Raw genomic sequence first — 21,457 nt, 5'->3', positions numbered from 1 at the left:
CAATGCCTGAGGAAGAATGTTTTCTCTATGTTCTGGGAGGGAAAGAAAAGAGATTTTGGCCTTTTTTTTTAAATACGCTGGAGGCGGCAGACTGGACGGTCCCGAAGTTCCAGACAGGCCCAGGGCCTGGGGAAGAGGGCAGTGCCAGCCTGCCCAGCCTTGGGCCTTACCAGGCTGAGAGGTCACCGAAAACCGCCCCGAGATCCCGCGAGATCTCCCTCCAATCAGGTACTGATGGCTGGCGGCCGGGGCTTTGCAGCCTGCAGTGTCTCAGGTGTTAGGCCTGAGTCGGGCCCTGCGATGTGCCCCAAGTCAGCCCCGCCCCCTCCCAGGGGCTCTAGGAGTCTGGGGGGGGGAGAGAAGGGTAGTGATCTTCCCAGGGAAGCGTTCCCTTGGAAAGAAGTCATGGGAGGGCCGCTTCCCGCCCAGGCCTGAATGCTCCTGGGTCCCTCCCTGGCCCTCGAGGTGATGGGGCCTGTCTGCACTGAGCTGCCCCCAAGCCTGGACAGAGCCCAAGACTCAGTTCTTATCATAGGCCCCAAGGACACCTCAGAAAGTTTTCTGCTTCCGTAACTGGGTCCCCTTCTAATCCAACGCTGTGCTTCCTTTCCTGCATTTAAGGACAGGATTGGAGTGGGGGGGGCCAGGAGGGCCCAGCATGTTGTGGCCTTTGGGCCCCTGCAGTTCCGAGAGCCGCAGCCGTCCAACTCCATCTGGCTTCCCACGGTTGCCCCAAGTCCTTACTCCTTGTCCCCAGCTGACTGCCATCCTCCCCATCCTGGGGGTCTCTGTGCTGTGCCGGAGGGGTGGGGAAGAGGGTCTCTGTGCTATGCCGGGGGGCACTGGGCTGTTTGGGGGGGAAGGGGGTGCCTGCTGTGCCGAGGGGACTCTGTGTTGTGCTGGGGTCTCAGTGCTGTGCCAGGGGGCGGGCAGAGGAAACAGGAGCTCAGGAATATTGCCAGCCCTCGAAGCTCCCCGCTCCCCAATGGCGGTCCTGGCCCGTGTTTGGCCAATGACTGACCGGACCCCGCCGACTGGCCCGGGGCTGCTTGGCCCCTACTGAGAGGAAGGCCCAGCCCAAGGTGCCCCCCATCCCAGCCCGCAGTAGCCAGACGGGGCTCGGTTCAATGTCCCAGCAGGTCAGCTCCTGAGCGGGCTAAGAGCTGGCATCATGGCCACAGCCAAATCGCAGGGTACTTTATTTCATGCAAACTCTTGTTGCCCAGGGCTCAGAGGGGCCCCTTGGGGGCACGCTCCAAAGCCTCCCCGGAGCCTCAGTTTCCCTGCCTGTGAAACCGGGTCAGGTGATGGGCACCAAGGACCCTGCCCGCTCTGGGCCTGTGGCCTCTGCCGGAAGCTGAGCGCTGGCTCGGTGTGACCCTAAACTGACTGAACTCAGTGATGGAGGCCTGCACGACCGGGGCCTTGCTTACAGTGACCAGAGACGGGTCCGACTCCTGCCACTGGCCCCCGGCATCTCCGGCCTCTCACTTCCCCTCTCTGGGCCTCAGATCAGAGCTGGAGATCTAAGATCCCATGGCCCTCTGGCCTCCTTGAGGCAGGACCCCCTCCGGGCCCGTGGGACCCCGGCCCCAGCTGCAGCATCAGTAAGAACCAGGAGCCAGGTTATTCCAGTCCATTTTTTTATTCAACAATAAGCAAACAAGCAGAATTAAACAAATGTTGGTAAGTTAACTTCTTACAACCACAAAGCAGCAGATTCAACACCAAAATGTGAGCACAACAAACAACTTGAACCCAAAACGTGGCCACGGTGGCCACAGGCGCCCAACTGGGGGGACACGGAGGGGAGGGGAATTCAGCAACCCCCCCCCACCTTCCAGCTGCAAATGACACCCCCAAACAGCTTCCCAGGAAATAAGAGGACAAAGGTGGGTTTAAATCGGCTTCAATTCTTTTTACATGACACGCTGGCCAAGAACCCCATCGATGTGGTTCTTTTGGAAGAGAAAACTTCCCATGAAAAAGGATCTTGGACCTTCCAGATTCTGATTCTGTCCATTAACATACCAGAAGAAAAGAATGGGGCAATGGGAACAGGAAGTGCAGGCAGAGGAAGCCAGGGGCTTCTTTTCAGATTATTTTATTTCTCCCCCAGGATGCTACAAATCAAACCATGACTTTTACTAACATCGACTCCCTCCCCCCTTCCCCTCCCCCCATTTGCTAACACACTAAGCCAGCAAGTCCCCTCCCCCACTAGAAAGACGGTGCCAGTTGATGCCCGAACAAGTGGCACCTATGGAAACAAGGGGGAGGGGCATCTGCTCCCATTGCCCAGGGAGGGGTCACCCCATGACAGGGCCCTACTTCCCGGCCAGCTGCTCGTACAGCCGGGGCACGTAATCATCCCATTCGGCCTGGTAGCACGTGCCGGCAACGGGGGACCCCAGCTTGTACTTGTTCCGGAAGGTGGCCACCTTGAACTTGCCGCGGTGGTCCCCAGAACGGTTGGACAGGATCCGTTCATCGCACTTGAGAGGCCCACTCTGCTCGTAAACCAGCCACACGTAGCGGTGAAGACCTGGGGGAAAGCAGAGGACACAGTGGGCACGGTTGTCAGTGCCAAACCACGCCCCTGTGGGGCCCTGTAGACTCTTCTTCATTTCCCCTGCCTCCCCACCCCCCACCCTGCCAGGGTCCCTGCCAGGCTGTGCCCAGGGTACTGGGCTGGCAGGGTTTTTTAAATGAGAGCATGCCGCCTGCTTGTGAGAATGGCCCTTCCCTGTGGGAGAAATGAATGATCCCAGGAGATACCCTCCCCCTTCAGGTGCCCAGCTGTGCTGGGCGCGGCAGACTCGTGTCAGCGGTCACCCAGGAAGATGCCCTTCCTGAAGCCAGCCGGGCAACCATCTGTTCCCCAGACAGGCTGGCTCCATGGGGGGAAAGCAGCCGCTGCGGCTGCCTGGCTCCCGGCCCCGCTTCTTGCTCAGGGCCCCAGGTAATGACCGAGAACAAGGGTTCTTCACCCTGAGTATCCCGGGGTCCTTGGGGTCTGGAAGGCCAAGGGACAGACCCCTTTTCTGAACTGTGTTCAAGAGAATAAAAAAATACCCTGGATTACCAAGGCAACTCCTTCACGTCACTAAAGAAGTTCTTTTGTTCTATGCCAGCTGAGGGGTTCCCTGAAATCCCTCCACAGCCGCCATGATGGTTTGGGGGTAAAGGCTTCTTGGAGCCCAGCTTAGGCAAAGCAGGATGAAAATGTAAGTGCTTTGCAAATGCTCCATCCTTGCCCTTCTCAAGCCTGGCCCAAAGCTGCACCATGCTTAACTCGGGCAGGGGTCTTGTAGTCTGCGGTCATCTTCAATACCGGGGGATTCCCAGATCCACCAAAGGTCCCGAAACACCCAGAGAGCCCGGGCACAAACCCTGCCCACGGCGCTCATTGCCTGAGGACACCGCCTGAGCCCGGGCACAAACCCCACCCGAGCTCTCAAGGGGAAGCACCAGCCCCTCGGGGAGCTTCTGCAGGAGCCAAAATGCGGAAATCATGGCCAGGGAATAGCAGGAGCAAGAGTCCCCAGCTGCTCCCCAGGACCCCCCAGCCTCGGCTCCATCCCTGCCTGCTTGAGTTGGGCGCCTGCTCCCTGCACTGACAAACCGAGGAGGTACCAGAGTGGCCAGGCCAGGCTGGGGGGGCTCAGAGCCGGGCCCTTGGAAGGAGCATGGAGGTGGGGGGGAGAGAGAGCTGTCACCAAGGAGGATGCCTGATGCAGTGGGAAAAACCAGAGCTCCTTCAGCCAGAGGACGAGGAGTCAGTTCCCCCTTGGGTGACTTGCCAGCTCCCCCAGACTCTGGGCTGGTTTCATCAGGTATGAAAGGGGAAGGGCTGAACCTGCAGCCAGGCCTGACCCTGGGAGGGGACCCCCAAGCAGCACTGCCTCTCCCCGCTCAGAACATCAGCTCCTCCCGGGCAGGTCTCCCTACTAGCATACAAGAAGGGGCCACAAAAGGGGCCCTTGGGAAAGACCAGCTCAAGACCCCAACTCCCCCTTGAGCCCGCTCTCTCCTTAGTACCAAGGCCACAAGAGCAGGGGGTGGGGGGCCCTCCAACTCTCAGACAGTTCCATCCATGGCTTCCTTGCACCCCACTGACACACCGCCCTCCCAGGGCCCCCAGCTCTTCCTCCAGGTGGCGCACTCAGCTTAGCCCCGGACTCACCTGTTCCCTTGGGTGGGCCGGAGCCCACGTAATCCGAGAGGACAGTCCCGCTGCTGATGTCGCTGCCTTTCATGTTGACCACCAGGAAGTGGTGCCATTCCCTGCAGGGGGAAAAAGGGGTCAGAACCCCAGGAGGCTCCTGGCCACGCCTGCCCCACAGCAGCCTCTCTGGCCCAGGAAAGGCTGGGGGGAGGCCCCCCAGCAGCCCAGGTAGGGCAGGAGCCACCAGGCTAGAGGAGGGGACCCGACTCCCAGGGCCAGCGCTGCAGCTTTCCCCTGGGGGCCTCTCTGGGCCACAGGATCCTCGAGCTGGAAGGGCTGCAGGGGGACACCTGCTCTCCCGTCCCCACGGCCACCAGGCCCAGCCACACTTTCCTAAGGGCTTCCAGGCGACCTTCTGAGACTAGGTCCCCCTTCCCTCGCCCAGCCCCCAGGGACTTTGTCCAAGGCCTGTTAGGGCCTGTCTGCCCATGGGCAAAAGGTGGGGTGGGGATTCCCAGATCAGAGGGTGGAGGGCAAGCTGGTGACCTCTTCCTCAGCAGGTAACCACGGGCATTGCGGGAGGCGGTCACGTGGCTCATGGCAGGCCAGACAAGGGGAGGGGAAGCAGAAGGAAACAGGCTAGCCCGCACTTCTAATGGTACCCAGTGACTATCCTGTCTGTCGGAAAAGCCAGCTGAGCATCAGGGAGGCGCCTTTGTGGGAAAAAACACAAAATTCAGCGAGTGACGGGTGCCAGTAGCCCCCGAGGTCTGCGCCAGCTTTAGCCCAGTGATCCGTGCATCCCATGGCAGCTGAGCCTCCACTTCCTCATCTGTGAAATGGGCACAAGAGTCTTTCCAAGAGCTCCAACTCAGGGAGAAAGCCCAAGTTCTGGATCCCTGACCCCATTCGGCAGATGAAGAGAGCCTAGGTGATCTGCCCGCGTGGGGTCACCCCATCGGAGGCTGGCGGCACCTGCACCCAGGCTGCCAGAGCAGGCCCCACTCCCACTAGAGCACCGCCACCATCTTGTTTCTGAGGACCGGTCCAAAGGGGTCCGGGAGCCATTCCAAGGACAGACAGTGTCTCGTCACCCTCCCAAGGCTCCAGCACTCCTGACTAGCACCCGTGCCCTACCCCCTCCCGACTCACCGGAACTTGGGGTCCTTCCTGCTGGGGGCATCTGGGTCGGTGAGGACCAGGGTGTAGAGCTTTGAGGGGTCGCAGCCCTGCCAATCGATGCTGATGGGGCGGCCCTTCACCTGCAGGGAGACAGACAGGGGGGTGGTTGTGAGGTAGCTGGGGGAGGGGAGAACCCCGAGCTCTCCGGCAATGCTGCGGGATCCCAGAAGACAATGCCCCGCCTAGAACCAGGAAAGTGGGGGTGTCCTGGCTGCTGTCACGGCCCCCAGAGCTGCCCCAGGCGTGCAGGGAAGCTGGAGAGGCCTTTCCTCACTCTGGAGTGGAAGGAAGTCCGTTGGGGGCAGGGGCTGTTTCATTGACCTTTGTAAACCTAGCACCTGTAAGGCACTTAAACAAATGCTTGCTGACAGCAGCTCATATTTCTAAGACATTTAAAGTGGAAGAGGGCACTCCATGAGGTAGGGGAATAGCAGTTTTTAAGTCATTTTACAAAAAAGGAAACTGAGGCACCAAGAAATTACCCAGGATCCCGGGGCTCAAAAACATCACTGTCTAGACTCCAACCATGGACCCCGAGAGCACTTTCTGGACTAGGGGTTCACCCTGAAGTTCTTGGATGCCAGAAATGGGGCAGTTGGAAGAGAGGCCCCTGAAGTCCTCCCACTACAGCTCCAGGAGCCTCTGGAATGAGAGTAAGTGGCTCCTCGCGTAGCACTTTATAGTTTATTATGTATCTGACCCCATAAGGCTTGGAGAAAAGAAATGGGATCTGGCCCAGCTTCCACACAGCCCCATCTCCATCCTTAAGATTAGGCAGCTGTAAGAGCACAATGGCAGGAAGTGCCACATCCAAATTCTGACTGTGACTCTTACCACTGCTGTGACCTTGGGCAAATCACTTAACCTGCCTGCCTCAGTTTCCTTATTGGTAAAACAGGGATAAAAATAGCCCCTACCTCCTAAAGTGGTTATGAGAATCACATGAAAAATAACATGAAAAATACGTGTAATATGCCTGACAAACCTACAGCACTGTATAAATACTAGCTAGCAGGACTCACGATTTAGGGAAAGGGCCTTGCCCCAAGTCACACCAATTAAGTGGGAGGCTGGACTGACTGGCAGGCCCGTGTTCTGTGACCCACGATCCCTTAGCCTAGGCCAGACCTTCAGGACTGGTCCTCCCCACTCTCCTGGCCCTACTCCAGTGCGCCTGGTTCTCCCCTCCTCTCACTCCTTGATGCAATAAAAGAGAGAGCACCGGTCCCAGGGACCTCATCCCAAGCACCATCCGCCAAAGGACTCATTTCATGGTTCAGAAGCAGCCTCCTGATGGAGAGAGGGACGGCAGTGAGTCCTGCCTTTCAGCCCTTGGAGCTGCTGCCAAAGCCAGCCAAGAAAGGGCAGGAAAGGTCATGAATTTGTGCTTTCTCCCCTTCTCAGCAGGAGAGGGAAGAGGGAAAGCAGCAAAACCGGCCCAAGCTGTTTCACAGAATATTTATAAGAACTGCTACCAAGAGATGTCCCAACCGGGGACAAGAAGTGGGTGGGAATCCGGTGCCCTGTCTACTGGGCAGACCTGACGCAAAGCCCTTCTTTCTATCAGCCCAAGTTTCCTCCTGCGTAAGGTGAGGATCTCTGAGGGGCCGAAGGTTCTGAGCCGACGCTCCCTCCAGCCTCCTTTCACTTACTCGGTGACAAGCCACCAGGGGCAGGGAATTCAAAAGCATAAACTCTGCTTTTTAAAAGGACACATATGGATCTATGTGTATATTCCTATATCCGCCTATCTACGTACTTAGAGACACACTCACACATGTTTCAAACTGGGGTCAAGCCCTTCCAGGGAACAGGGAACTGATGAGAAAAGTCAGTCACTCAATAAACATTCTTCAGCTCCCCCAAAGGCCGGCACTATGCTAAGTCCTGGTGCCTCTGGCTCTGTCCTTGACCCCAACAAAGGAAGAGATCAAAAGCATTTATCACAGGCACTGACAATATGTCAATCAATAGTTATGAAGCCCCTCCTTCGTGCTAGGCTCTATGCTAAGCACTGGGTGGGCAAATACAAGATTTCCTGCCAGCAAGGAACTTACGATCTAATGGAGGAAGCAATATATAAACAACTAGGTACACACACACACACATATATAATGGAAATAACTAGGGGAGGAAGGGGAAGAGAATTAGGGACTGGGAGGGCTTCCAAGCCTTTGGAGCATCAAGATGGTGGAGTCGATATTTCCTCAGATTCCTAAAACCTCTCAATCCTCTAAAAGAGAAGCCAGAGCAACTTCAGCTGTCTCAATGATTCAGGACACCCAGAATCTAAATGGTTTGGGAAAAAAACCCACCAATGCACACCCACTTAACGCCTCTTTCCCAGCTCCCCACAGGCAGCTGCAGATGCCAGTGCCAGGGTGCCCAAGGCCACAGCGCCAGCCAAATAACTCTGAACTAAATGGAGGAAGAGGGAGCCGAGGCCACGAGTCACGGGCCAAGCCTGAGGAAAGAGCACCAAATCCTGCCAGGAGCCACTTCTGACCACCTCAAAATCACTCGTGGCAGAGACCCAGGCTAGTGAACCAGAGAGGAGCAGGTTTCAGTGCTTTAAAAGCCAGCCCTCAGAAAACCACCATTCAATGGGACAGAATTAGAAATGGGAAAGAGGGGAGAGACTGAAATTACCAAAGAACTCAGAAAAAGAAAATTCAAAGACCTAGACCCTAAGCAGATAAATCAGTAAGGAAAACCTTGACAACTGAAGGAAATATGGCCTCCAGACCTAGTAAAAGAATTCAAGTACAGGAATAAATAGGTGAGGCAAAGGAAAATGATCCAATGAGGCAGAGACCCTGTGGTGTATAAAGAAAACATGGAATGGTTCAAAAGAGAAATAGGAATTACGAAAGAACTGATGTCCTGCACAGCATAAAGAAAGAGCAGAATACAAAAAAGTGGAATCTGCAAAGTCAAACCTCACAAAATTAACAGGAAAGAAAAACCAATAGGTTGGGGATGGAAATAAAAAAGTGAAGGACAACCTAAAACAAGAGAAGAAGAAGAAGAAAAAAAAAAAAGCCAGGAACATTAACAGAAAATACACTATCTACGCAAGCAAAACATGATCTCAAAGGCAGGACATGTCTCCCAGAAGGACCAAAAACTTTCACACTATAACACAAGAAATAACATAGCAGAACTGCCCAGCACTTCTGAACAGAAAAAAGGAAATTTCTATTGAAAGAATTCATTTTACCTCCGAAAAAAAAAAAAAAAAGCCAAGACTACAAACTTCAAGACAGATAGTGGTTAAATTTAACAATTCAACTAAGAAAAATTAAGATATGATCAGAAGACTGACCTTCAATAAAAAAGGAGATTTGAATAACATAACACTATTTGCACCCATCAAAAAAACCCGTAGGAGGGAATGGAATAATGTGTTCTCAATAGCAAAGGAAGATCAGGATGCAACCAACTCAGGATGATCCATCTACAAATTTTAGCTTAACCACAATTTCTTTTAAAATGGATGTCAATAATGGGATATCTAAAACTTTTTTTTAAAGAAACGAAGAGTAAATGAAGAGAAGATTTATTTCTCAATCTGGGAAGGGAGGTGGGAAAACTGGAACACTAATACATTGCTGGTGGAGTTGTGAAATGATCCAATCATTCTGGAGAGCAATTTGGATCCATGCCTAAAGAGCTATCAAATTGTGCATATCCAGTATCTCAGAGAGATCATAAAAGAGGAAAAGGACCTCCATGTGCAAAAATATTTGTGGCAGCCCTTTTTGTAGTGACGAGGAACTGGAAACTGAGTGCATGCTCATCAATTGGGGAAGGGCTGAATAAGTTATGGAATATTATTGTTCTGTAAGAAACGATCAGCAGGATGATTTCAGAGAGGCCTGGGGAGACTTACATGAACTCATGCTAAGTGAGATGAACAGAATCAAGAAAACATTCCATAGCAACAAGAAGATTATGTGATGATCAACTCTGATGGACTTGGCTAAGATGATTCAAGGCAATTTCAATAGACTTGTGATGGAAAGAGCCATCTGCATCCAGAGAGAAGACTGAACTGAATGTGGATCAAAGCTTAGTGTTTTCAACCTCTTTTGTTGTTTGCTTGCATTTTTCCTTCCTTTTGGATTTTTTTCCTTTTGAGCTGACTTTTCTTGAGCAGAATGATGAAAATAGAAATATTTTTGGAAGAATTACACATGTTTAACTTATAGTGGATTGTTTGCTTTCTAGGGGAGAAGGGAAGGAGCAAGAGAGGGAGAAAAATTTGGAACACAAGGTTTTTCAAGGGTGAATGTTGAAAATTATCTTTACATATATTTGGAAAAATAAAAAAGTATAATAAAAATATTAAAAATAAAATAAAAATAATAGAGTGAGAAGAATTATATAAACAGAGAAAAGTAGGAGAGAAAAAGGAAGCAAAACTTCAAAGGGAAAAGGGGGTCAGGATTAGAAGTGAGCCAGTAGAAACAAGGCCATCATAAAAAAAAAAAAGAAGATTTAAGTAAAGTAACTCAAGGAAGATAATATTGTTCTTTACAAGGGGATAGTATTTTTTAATAGCAAATGAGGAGAAAACATCATAACTTGAGGGAAAAGCAATATTAGAGAAAAATTAGAAAAAATTAACCAGTCATAACTTTAAATGTGAAGGGATTAAACAATCCAATAAAATGAGATGGATAATGGATAAGAAATGGATAAGAAAACAAAACCCTACAATCTGTTGCTTAAAAGAAACAAAGACACATACAAAATAAAACAGGATGGAAAAAAATTCACTATGCAAGTGAATACAACAAAGTGGCCATCATGTTATCTGATAAAGCAAAAACATTCAAAAACTAACTAGTGACTAACAAGGAACCATAGATAACAAACCAATGTCAATAATAAAAAATTATCCAAATGCCTTGCATTCAAATTCATAAAGGAAACATCAGAGCTACAAAAAGACACAGATAGTGACAGAATAGTGACTGGACACTTTAATATCCCTCTCTCAGTTCTGGATAAGTCTAACAGAAAGATTTTAAGAGATCAGGGGAAAATAGAGAGGGAATATGGGAACTAAACAAATTCCTGTCTAAACTAGAATTAAGACTTTTTAAGATGGCCCAGTTCCCACTGGCTCTCTTCACCAAACCTTGACCTCATCTAATTTATTACCACTTTTCCCTCTGGGCTTCCTTTTTCTCTCCAGCTTTTATCTGGTTACATAATTCCTCCTTTTTTTCTTTTAGTTATAAATAGATTCCTCCCTCCTCGCCTCCACTTCAACTAGATCTGTTCATGAATTTTAAGATTTTTCATTACAGGATGAAAAGGATCTTGCCAAAAAGGATTTCTCATTCTCTTCATTACCTTTTTTTTGTCTTTTCTATTTTTTTTTCTCTTTCTGTCTATTCCATGCCCTCATTCTCTGATTCATTATCTCTATAATCATTTGGTCTCTTTTCTCTCATACAATCAGTTTTAATTCTTATTGTCTAAATAGGATAGCAGAAATACACATTTCTTAGTACTACATGGACTTTTATAGAGTCCAATAAAAATAGGTGGTTTAGGAAGCACAAACAAAAGACAGTCTCAAATGGAGACTTTCCAATGAAATTCTAAATAAGGAACAGGTCAAAGAACAAATTAGAGAAACAATAACTACAAAAGAGAAAATGATAAAAATTTCTAAAATGCAGCAAAAGGGGGGGGGGGGGAGAAACGTCTTTATAAAAACACATCAACACAATAGAAAAGGACTGGCTGTCACTATCCAGAAATGAAGATATTTTTATTTTATGCAGTGAGTCCCTGGAAAGGAGAGTAATATCTGATATATTAAGGTGATGTAAGAAACAGAAGGCATTAATTCCAATAGGGTTGTGACGGAGTGAGTCACCTGGCTCCAGAAAGAGCGTTGTAGGGACTGTATGTGGATCACAACATAGCATTTTCACCTTTTTGGTGGTTGCTTTTTTCCTTTTTTTTTTGCACTTTTTGATCTGACTTTTCTTGTGCAGCACATAATGCGTGAAATATGTATAGAAGAACTGCACCTGTTTAACCTATATTGCATTACTTGCTATCTAGGAGAAAGGAGAGAAGGGAGAAAATTCAAAACACAAGATTTTGCAAGGGTGAATGTTAAAAATTTTCTTTGCATGCATTTCGAAAATTAAAACCTACTATTTAAAAAGAAATAGAAAGCATCAATTAAAAGGTGTTTCTTTTTAAAGGGGAAAGGTTTCCTGTAGAAAGGGGGGAGGGGTTCTTCTGAGACCTGAAGGAGTCTGGAGGGGGAGAGAAAACAGTGGCGGACATGGGGGACACGCCTGGAGTGAAGAGAAGGGGGGGGGGCCTGTAGGAACAACCCGGAGGCCTGGGTCACCAAAGGGGAACAGGTGGGAGGGGGCCTCCCTCGCCCCAATTTCCCCGCCTGCAAGCGGAGACGGGGGAGGGGCAGCTCCAGATCCAGGATTCCCCGTCTGTAAGGGAGCGGCCAGAGCGCAGTCTGGTTCCCAGAGGATAACGGGGGCAGTTTTAGAACCAGGTCCCTCGGCCTCCCTGCTCTCAGTCTCCCCCGAGGGGCGGCCGCCCCGCCGGCCCCTCCCCCCCCCTCACGCCTCCCTCGGCCGCAGGGGGGCAGGCCGGCCCTAGGCCCCGCAGCAGGAGCCCCCGGCCCCGGGGCCGCCCCTGCAGGCCCCCCATTCCCGCGCCTCCCTCGGCCGCAGGGGCAGGCCGGCCCTAGGCCCCAGGCCAGGAGCCCCGGCCCTCCCCCACGCCTCCCTCGGCCGCAGGGGCAAGGCCAGGCCGGCCCTGGGCCCGCGCAGGAGCCTCCGCCCCCCATCCCCGCCTCCCTCGGCCCGCAGGGGCAGGCCAGCCCTGGGCCCGCAGCAGGGCCTCCGCCCCCCCATCCCCCGCGCCTCCCTCGGCCGCAGGGGGCCAGGCCGGCCCTGGGCCCCGCAGCAGGAGCCTCCGCCCCCCCCATCCCCCGCGCCTCCCTCGGCCGCAGGGGGGCAGGCCGGCCCTAGGCCCCGCAGCAGGAGCCCCGGCCCCGGGGCCGCCCTGCACGCAGGCCCCCCCCCCCCCCATTCCCGCGCCTCCCTCGGCCGCAGGGGGGCAGGCCGGGCCGGCCCTGGGCCCCGCAGCAGGAGCCTCCGCCCCCCCCCCATCCCCCGCGCCTCCCTCGGCCGCAGGGGGGCAGGCCGGCCCTGGGCCCCGCAGCAGGAGCCTCCGCCCCCCCCATCCCCCACGCCTCCCTCGGCCGCAGGGGGGCAGGCCGGGCCGGGTACCTGAGTGGGCGTCAGCACTTGGCCCAGCTCCTTGATCTCGCTGTCCGAGTACTTGACGGTGAGCGGGTGCTGCGGCTTCTCGTCCACTTCCCGCAGGGCCAAGGGCCCGTTCCATTGGCTCAGGTCCACCGGCATGGTGCACAAGAGGCGGCGGCGACGGCAGGAGCGGCCCCAACAGTCAACGACACGAGCAACGGAGCACGAATGCGCCGAGAGGTACCGAGTCCCGAGCCAAAGCACGCGCTGGGCCACGCCCCCCATCTCACGGTGGCCAATCAGGAGCCGGTACCCTCACCTTTCTGCAATACAATTGGATGAGAACCAGCCGTTCCCGGGGAACGCAAGGTCGAGCACGAGCTGGGCCATACCGCTACCTCGAGGTGGCCAATCAGAAGCCAGGCTCGCTCGCCATTCTGCGCTCTGATTGGGCTAGAGCCATAGCGAGAAGCCAGACCCTGGACTCCAGACGGATCGCACGCAGGACCACGCCTCCAAACTTAGCGGTCCAATAACAATCGAGCAGCCTTGCCTTTCTGCTCTCTGATTGGCTATCCCGATTACCCTCCCGCCTTCCTTTCCTCCCCTTCCCCGTCTCCCGCACGGCTCCCGTCCTTCCTGCACCCTGCACTGCAGCAAAGGCCCAAGCCTCGCAGGTGGGCAGCGTCTGGCCAGGCTTTTCACCTTCGCTTGCACACGCGCCCTGCCGCGGACATTTGCTGCCCGGGCTACGCCCTGGCGCCGACCCGCCCTTTACGTCTGATTTTTGCTGTTGCATCCCACAGTCCCCTTCTCCAGCTGCAGAAAATCCTCCGCTGCCAACAATAAGCGCGCGTCTGCGCAGGCCGGAGCCCTCCGCTCCCGCTCCCCGAACTTCTGTGACCCCCCCCCCCAAGGGCGACCTTTCTGCAATCTGGCCCCTTCCCTGCTTTTGGTGGGTTTTTTTTTTCTTTTAATTATAAACTCACCGTCATGAACGAAGAGCCGCAGTTATTTGACACAATCGATAACTTGATTTGTTTTACTATAAAGATTGTCCCAAAAAGGGAAGGGAGGAATCGCTTATTGGAAAAAGTATTGAAATTGATGCAAAACGATTTGGGTCGAAATCCCAGCTTTGTCACTTACTTTCTGCGTGATCGGAGACAAATCAATGCATTCCACCGAGCCTCAGTTCCCTTACCTGTCACATCAGGGAGCCGGGGTAGATGGAATCCGAAGTCCTTTCCAGTTTCGAATCTATGATCTGCTTTGGTGTCTCATTCCCCTACAAGTTCCGAGGGGTCAGGGACCCACTGCTGCTTCGCTGCCAAAAGTAGATAATAATTAAATGATGGTTTTATTTTTTTTAATGCACTGTAACCCTTTTTTTGGAAAAAAAAAAAAAGTCCTCCGGTGCTTCAGGGCCCTGACTTGGCAGTCGAACATGCCAGGTGAGTAGGGGGTGAACGAGGGGTCCCAAATGAGGGGACGTTCTCTGCAGGTGGGGATGGGGAGAGGCTGGAGAGAGAGAGAGATCAGATGAATCCAGCCTGCTCAAAGTTCACCTCCTCTGAGACATAGATCTGTGATTAACTCCACCCACTGCCAGGGAGACTTTGTTCTAGCCCAAAGGCACCCGATCCTGGTGGAGGATTTGCCAAGAAAAGCCGCAATCAACAAGGGATGTTGTAAGGTTCAAAAGAGATAATGGATATAAACCACTCTGCCAACCTTAAAGGCTATATAAACGCCAACTATCATTAATGTTATTATCATTATTAATTAGCTGATATCCAGTCTGGTGATGACTTCTATTTCCTGAGCCATCTGCTACACTCCTGTGCTCAAGTAATGTTTATAGAGCAATAAAGGTGTGTGCAAGTAAATATAACATGAGATTCAACGGAGGGGAAAAATATGCTTATGTACTTTAAGGTTAGTCTACATTATTAGCACTTTGTTAAGTCCAAATGATTAAAAAAACAAATCAGTCTTTGATTTGTTGCCATTGCCCATTTCTGAGAGATGCACACACACTGAAAATTTAACAACCAGCTCTCCCAAGCTAGTTAGAATTGACTCCCCTTTCTGAAAGAGACTTTTGGGAAGCAGAGAGATACATAGAAGTGAATTTCATGAGTTAACATGAACAATCATTTATCCTGCAGATTTTATATTTCTGTACTCCTTTGAGGTTTGCAAAGCACTTTACAACTTGTTTGAGTTGCATAACAACCCTCTGAGATAGATACTCATTATCCCCCATTTAAAGGTGGGAAACAGAGGCAGGAGTGAGTTGTCCAAGGATTTTTACTCCTTTACATCCTGTCCTGCACAGTTCCTCATTTGAAATGTCTTGCAGCTGCTTAAGCCCACCATGATTTGTCTCCACTTGGGTGGATCCTCAACTTGATTCTTCAGAGACAAGTGTTCCCTGAACCACAGACATAAACATCTGGAAGAATATTGTTTTTTAAAAGACAGGCCATTATTCCAGAGAAAACTCAAACTCAAAGAAAACTTTGCATTTTCCTAAGCATGATCCAGCTCTGTCTGCTTTTTTTGTTTAATTTTGAGGACCACTCACTATCCATTTACAGTATATTTAAGAGAGAGAAACTAAATTAGTTACACAGAGAGAAAGATAGTTACATGGCTAGATAGGCAGTCAAAGAGAGAGAGAAAGATAAAGACCAAAAAAAAAGACTAGACAGAAAAATAAAGACGGACAAAAAAAAAAAATACATAGATACACAGCTAGGTAATTAGATAAAAGGATGATAGATTAGATAGATAGATAGGCAAGATCTATAACAGGACTCCTTACCTTAGAGTCCAAAAACTTGTATAGACAGAAAGATAGATGTAGATATTTAATTTCTTTTGCAGTCCTATGTGCTTTTATTTTATGTATTTAAAAACATCATCAGACGGACAAAAAGGGCCATGATACAAAAAAATAGGTCAAAAACTCCTGCTCTACATGATGTCATGGAATTGCACACTGCATTTGAGGCTCTTCATAGACTGATGGAGTTAATTCAATTAAATTCACACAATCAACATTTATCAAGTGCCTGCCATGAGCTAGGCTCTGAGGACACAAAGATGAAGAGAGGACAAAAGAAAAGTTTTCTCTGATTTCAAAAAGCTTAAAATCTAACCTGGGGAACCTGTAAATACATAAATAAATTCAAAGTTGTGATGAAGAGTAGAGACTGAGGAGAGGTTTCATAGACTTTAGCCCCTCTTCGAGGAAGATAGGGAATCTGAAAGGCAGACTTGAGAAGGCTATGTGGGCAGCATATTCTAGCTATGCAGGACAGTGTGTACGAATGCATGGAGGCAAGAGATGGAGGGTGGACAAGTCCAGCCTGGCCAGAACATAATGTTACTCCTTAAAAAGCCCTGGAAGGCATTTTTCTAAGGGCAGAGAAAATTCAGCACTTGGCAACATGTCTCTGGGAGATCTAAGAACTTAATGAGTCTTAAAAGGACATTGATACTTCCTCCCCTTTTCCCCCTCTTGTTTTGGAAGATCTCATGTGCAAAGGAGAAAAGTGAAGAGAAATTCTGGGCCCCTAATCTGAGAGATGATCACTGAAGCACAAGATGCAGCCAGAGTTAAGCTGCTACTGAGCATTCCTTGGAGCTACCTCTGCCTATTCTGAGTTGGGATAGAATGGGCCTAAAAAAAAGAAGTAGGTCTAATTGTTATTGAAACACTTTTTTCATGTCTCTTTTCTACTTTTTCCCACTAGCTGAACCAGCTTATATTAAACTTTTTCTGTTCTTCAAAGTTCACTCACAATACCTGTTTTAATTAATATTGTCAACTTCTCTGGATAAAGATTTGACTCAACCCAGTTTTTCTAGTTTATATGCATCATTATAAGTGAGGATTTACAAAAGAGAGAGAAACAGTAATTGGTATATTACTCAAAAAGTGAAGAAAACAGAGATCTTTTTTTTTCAATATTACATGGGGGGTCCTGAACTACAAGAAAGAGAAATTTTATATTTAAAAATCTTCTTATTTGGAATTAAAAATGTATGGATTTGATCCTTTTTCTCTCCCCCTCCCATCTACTAAAAGAAATAGGAGCTTTAAAAAAAAAAAAAAAAAAGCAACTTGACTTTCTAGTAGGGGTTAGGTGGCCAGTTAACTCCACTGTTCTCTATTTATGCACCAAAAATATCTTCTGTAGAGGTGGGGCTAAAAGTATCTACTAATTGAAGTAAAAAGGGGGATCTTGGACAAGACAGGAAAGTCTACACTCCAGAAGTAGGAGGCAATAGTAAGAAACCCTCCTTTCCAATAGGCAAATTGTTCTATCTTATATAAAAAAATCCTCCCAGAAACACTTCTGTGCTCTGAAGAGGAATCATATTAAATCAGTCTGGTAAGGTAGTGACAGAGGAGCTTAAATACTGAACTGTGTTTTCATTTTTAACCCAGAGATAATAGGGATTCACAGAAGGTTCTCAGGAGTGGGCTGACTTAATCAGAGGTTTCATCCAGAATGTTAATTTAACAGCCTGTGAGAGATGTAAACCCAAGTATCAGTGAAAAGGATATTGGTGATATTGTTGGAGTAAATCAGGAAAGTTAGATCTAATGTCCAGCTTCTAGCACACAGGAGCTATAGACAGAGTAAGTGCTCATAACACTAGCTCAGACCAATGTAGAACTGGAAGAGGTCTTAGAACAGGGAATGCAGAACTAGAAGAAATTATAACATAGCCTTTATATTATATAATATATAATGTTTATATATAAATATATTTACATTTATATATTATATAATGTGCTTGACAATATATTTTATGTAATATTCATATATAAATATACTTATATTTATATATTGTGTATATATAATATACTATTTTATATATTATATTTATTTACATATATTATACTTATATAATATATTATAATTATTATACATATTATAAGATGTAATATTATATAATCCATTTATGATCAACATTCATCAAAGGCCTGAGTTAATATTTGGTTCAGACTTTGCTCCCAGAAAGGCAAAAGAAAAAGAAGAAACTGGATTCCCCAACCATCCAGGCTTCATATCCCAGTATCCCCATCTCACTCCACAAACATACCATTTAGAATCAAAATGTTTCTTGGTCTGACCTGTTGACTCCTGCAGAAATTCAGGGCAGGATCCTGCTTTTGGCTATTTCTCTCAGTCCCAAATTATTATATTGACTAAACCATTCCTTCTCATTGAAGATTTATCTAAATAATATCTGAATGAATGTATCACAGTGAAGCAAAGAGAATGTGACCTTTTAGGGAAGCTCTCACAATTGGATCCAGTTTGTGTTAATCGAGAGCTTAGAGGATGCAGGCGGGTCACCTTGGAACTCAGGTTATATGGGACACTTGTTTTTTCTTCCTGGCTAAATCATAGTTTCTTCCAGGACAATGGAAGCTTCCTCTGACCTGATTAGTTGACTGAGCAACTAAGAAGATGAAGGGCTTGGACTGAGAAATCTGACTAGTTCAAAGGCCCAAAAAACATCCACATGTCTTACATCATCCTTGGAAAGGTACCAGCCTGCAGGAGACCTTCAGAATATTGCTCAAGAACCATGAAACAAATCAACTGAAAGGCCACATACCAAGTTCCAAAGTCGTGGCTAAAATGGATGTTAGTTTATCTATCTCACAGTTTGTAAAGCTGTGGAGCTGGAGGGGCCTTAGAACAGGGGGCATCAGGGATGGGAGGGAGCTTAGAACAGGGAGTGTCAGGATGGGAGGGGGCTTAGACCAGGGGATGTCAGGGGTGGGAGGGGCCTTACAACAGGGGGTGTCAGGGCTGGAGGGGCCTTAGAACAGGGGGTGTCAGAGCTGAGAGGGGCCTTAGAATAGGGGGTGTCAGAACTGGGAGGGGCCTGAGAACAGGGCTGGGAGGAGGAACCTTAGAACAAGGAGTGTTGGGATGGGAGAGACTGTAGACTACAGAGTATGAAACGTTGTAGTTGGAAAGCAGAAGCCTAATGAGCCTGCCAAGAACCTTCCCCTTTGCCTTTCCAGCCCCTATCTGCAGCCACATCCCAGTGGGCTCCTGAAGGCCCAACAGAAAAGTCCTTGGAGACTCCCTTCCAGTGCCTCTCTGGCCCACACTGCTCAGCTCTGGGCAGGTGCTAGAAACACACACAAACTGGATCTCCATCCCCATCCAACCCACAGGCTCACTCCCCACTCCCCACAGTCACTGGCAATAAATGCTATTCACAGCACTCCAACAAAGGGGAGTCATCAGTGGCAGTCTTTCAGGAAGACCCTGCACCCCTGGGCCTTGCCATCAGCCTGCTGCCATCCCGGTCCTGACCCGCTCCTGCACCCAAGAAGTCCAGGGCTTTCCTCAGGTCCTGCAGCTCGGCCGCCCGTGAGTGTTTCCCTTCCCCTACTCCCATTCCCATTTAAAATGTGTGCTCCTTGAGAATCTCACCTCTCCATCTATCCGTCCCTTAGTTCAGAGCTTGCCCTTAATACACTGGATACAATTCTCTCCCTCCCCCAGAAAGAAGCTTAGACCATAAAACATCCAAGAATGAGTCACAAAGACAAGTAACAAAATTGTGACACTCCCCAGTGCACAGACTCGATCTGATTGGCTAATTATGTGATAAAAAAGACAGACTGTTATTAGGTGACTTAGAGTAGATTCAAAAGGTTTTAACCAACATTAAAAAAATGATATATTCAAGTGAGAAGACAAAGATTAATCTTTTGGGAGGAGGAGAGACTACCAGGACTCTCTCAATATGGTCCATAAACCTATGGTCCTATTATTCCTGTGTTGTGTCTATTATTTCTGCTTTTAGGTGAAGGATCTTAGAGATGAATAAGATCTTGTGAGATCTGGGAGCTGGAATCTATAATAGGACTTGCCAAAAGCCAGAGAAGCATCTGCCCATCCAGTCCTGAGCAGGTGAGATACACCCTCATCCATCCATTGGCTATACCACATTAGGAAGTGAACCCAGTAGAGCAAATTTGATAAGGAAATCACTTTAAGTCCAAGCTCACTCTCCCAAGACCAACCATAAATGGTGGGAGAAAATGTTTATAACTGCTTTTCTTGTTTATCTTCACAATAAATATCCTTAATAAAAGCTAACATATTTATTGTTTAAATAAAATTGGGACACTAAAAGTGGTTTTGGCTATACCGCTTCAGGAAGTGAACCCAGTAAAGCAAATTGATAAGGAAATCACTTTTAAGTTTGAGCTCACTCTCCCAAGAGCAACCATGAGTGTTGAGGGAAAATATTTATAAATGTCTTTCTTGTTTATCTTTGCAATAAGTATCCCTAATAAAAGCTAACTGATGTTCACTGTTTAAATAAAATCAGGACACTAAAGTTGTTCAGTCATGTCTGACACTTCATGACCCCATTTGGGGTTTTCTTGGCAAAGACACTCCAGGAATTCTCTCTGGCTCTCCCCAAAGCCTAGAGTGCTTGCCCTCCTCTGCACCAACTACTGACCTCCCTGGCCTTTTAAGTCACAACTAAAATCCCACCTCGAACAGGAAGGAAGTTTCCCAAATCCTTTTAATTCCAGTGCCTTCCCTCCATTAATGATTTTCTATTTGTCCTATATCTAGCCTCCTTGTATATATGTTTGTTTGCATGTTACTCCTTCCCTATTAGATTATAACCTCCTGGAGGGTACCCAACTATCTTGTGCCTTTATTCATATACCCAGTGCCTGGCACATAGAAAGTGCTTTAAACATATTTTTTAAATTGAATTCAGCTTTTGTTCCCAGTTTTATTTCCTTGCTAATCAAAATAGAGTTTAAGGTTCAGCTTAAAACACCAGCCTCCGAATAGCTCCTGTGGGTTTTGGGAAAGCACTGGACTCGGTTATGAGGACAAAGAATTCCAGTAAGAGATGTAAATGCAGTTAAAAGGAACTGCTTCTCTTTTCAACAATGAGGTGATTCAGGCCAATTCCAATGAACTTGTGATGGAGAGAGCCATCTGCAACCAGAGAGAGAATTATGGGGACAAAATGTGGATCACAACCTAGGATTTTCACCTACTTTGTTGTTGGGACTTGGTTGTTTCTTTTCCTCTCATTTTTTTTTCCTTTTTGATCTGATTTTTCTTGGGCAACATGATAAATGTGGCAATGTGTTTGGAAGAATTGCACATGTTTAACCTACACTGGATTGCTTGCTCTCTAGGGGAGGGAGGAGGGAGAAAAATAGGGAACAAGAGGTTCTGCAAGGGGGGATGTTGAAAACTATCTTTGCATGCATTTAAAAAAATAAAAAAAAAACTTAAAATTTTTTTTAAAAAGATTTAAACTAATTCTTGGAGGCAGCGAAGTGGTACATGCATAGAATACTGGGCCTAGAATTATTTCTCCTCTGCTTGAGTTTCTGTAAAATATGAATAAACAGGGATTGAGAAGGATCGATTTTACGAGCTTTTCCCTCTCCTGTGACTCGATTGGATGCGGATGCTCAAGAGAACGACGGCTCCCTGAGTCAGGGACGGCCAGCGGCCGCTCTGTCCCGGCAGATGGTAATTCAGGACAGAATTGGTCCTGCAGAGATGACACGGAAAGCCCAGCAGATGGCGACAGAGAGCGACTCAGCCGCCGCAGAAGTGGTCCAGGTGCTGTGGAGATGACCTCACGCGGAGGAGATAACGGCGGAGCCCAGAGATGATGAACCAGGAGGGAGCTCTCCCAGGGGCTGCCTCGGGGCAGCAGCGAGCTGTCAGCATGCACCTGCTTCCACACGGTCCTTGATTTCCTGGCAGAAGCCCCTCCCAAAAGGTCCCTCAACACGCTAGTT

General features: G+C 48.6%; 1 protein-coding gene and 1 long non-coding RNA gene across 2 annotated transcripts; one reads left to right on the top strand and one right to left on the bottom strand.

Annotated features, from left to right (window-relative positions):
• Nucleotides 1–1,626: 1,626 nt before the first annotated feature.
• On the bottom strand, nt 1,627–13,974 carry PEBP1 (phosphatidylethanolamine binding protein 1). The gene is made up of 5 exons (XM_031948687.1): nt 13,820–13,974; nt 12,640–12,938; nt 5,321–5,430; nt 4,187–4,287; nt 1,627–2,545 (listed from the first exon to the last, which is right to left on the bottom strand). The coding sequence occupies exons 2-5, from the start codon at nt 12,898–12,900 to the stop codon at nt 2,328–2,330; spliced, it is 690 nt and encodes a 229-aa protein (XP_031804547.1). The 5' UTR covers nt 12,901–12,938; nt 13,820–13,974; the 3' UTR covers nt 1,627–2,327.
• A 1,559-nt stretch (nt 13,975–15,533) lies between these two features.
• On the top strand, nt 15,534–20,762 carry LOC116420842. Its single transcript, XR_004231303.1, has 4 exons — nt 15,534–16,319; nt 18,061–18,189; nt 18,881–19,031; nt 19,471–20,762. It is a non-coding gene; the product is annotated as an uncharacterized LOC116420842 (long non-coding RNA).
• The last annotated feature ends 695 nt before the right edge of the window (nt 20,763–21,457 follow it).

The sequence above is a fragment of the Sarcophilus harrisii genome, chromosome 1 (genome assembly GCF_902635505.1).
Source record: "Sarcophilus harrisii chromosome 1, mSarHar1.11, whole genome shotgun sequence".
In the NCBI taxonomy this organism is placed as follows: domain Eukaryota; kingdom Metazoa; phylum Chordata; class Mammalia; order Dasyuromorphia; family Dasyuridae; genus Sarcophilus; species Sarcophilus harrisii.
The sequence above is the reverse complement of the archived record's forward strand: the minus strand, read 5'-3'. Positions and strand labels throughout refer to the sequence as shown.

Coding starts and splice junctions, on each gene's coding strand:
- PEBP1 (XM_031948687.1), bottom strand. CDS start 12,900: ATGGGGGGCGTGGCCCAGCGCGTGCTTTGGCTCGGGACTCGGTACCTC. Junction 5,431..12,639: donor AAGTGCTGACGCCCACTCAG/GTACCCGGCCCG, acceptor GTCTCCCTGCAG/GTGAAGGGCCGCCCCATCAG. Junction 2,546..4,186: donor CGGCCCACCCAAGGGAACAG/GTGAGTCCGGGG, acceptor GCTTTCCCCCAG/GTCTTCACCGCTACGTGTGG.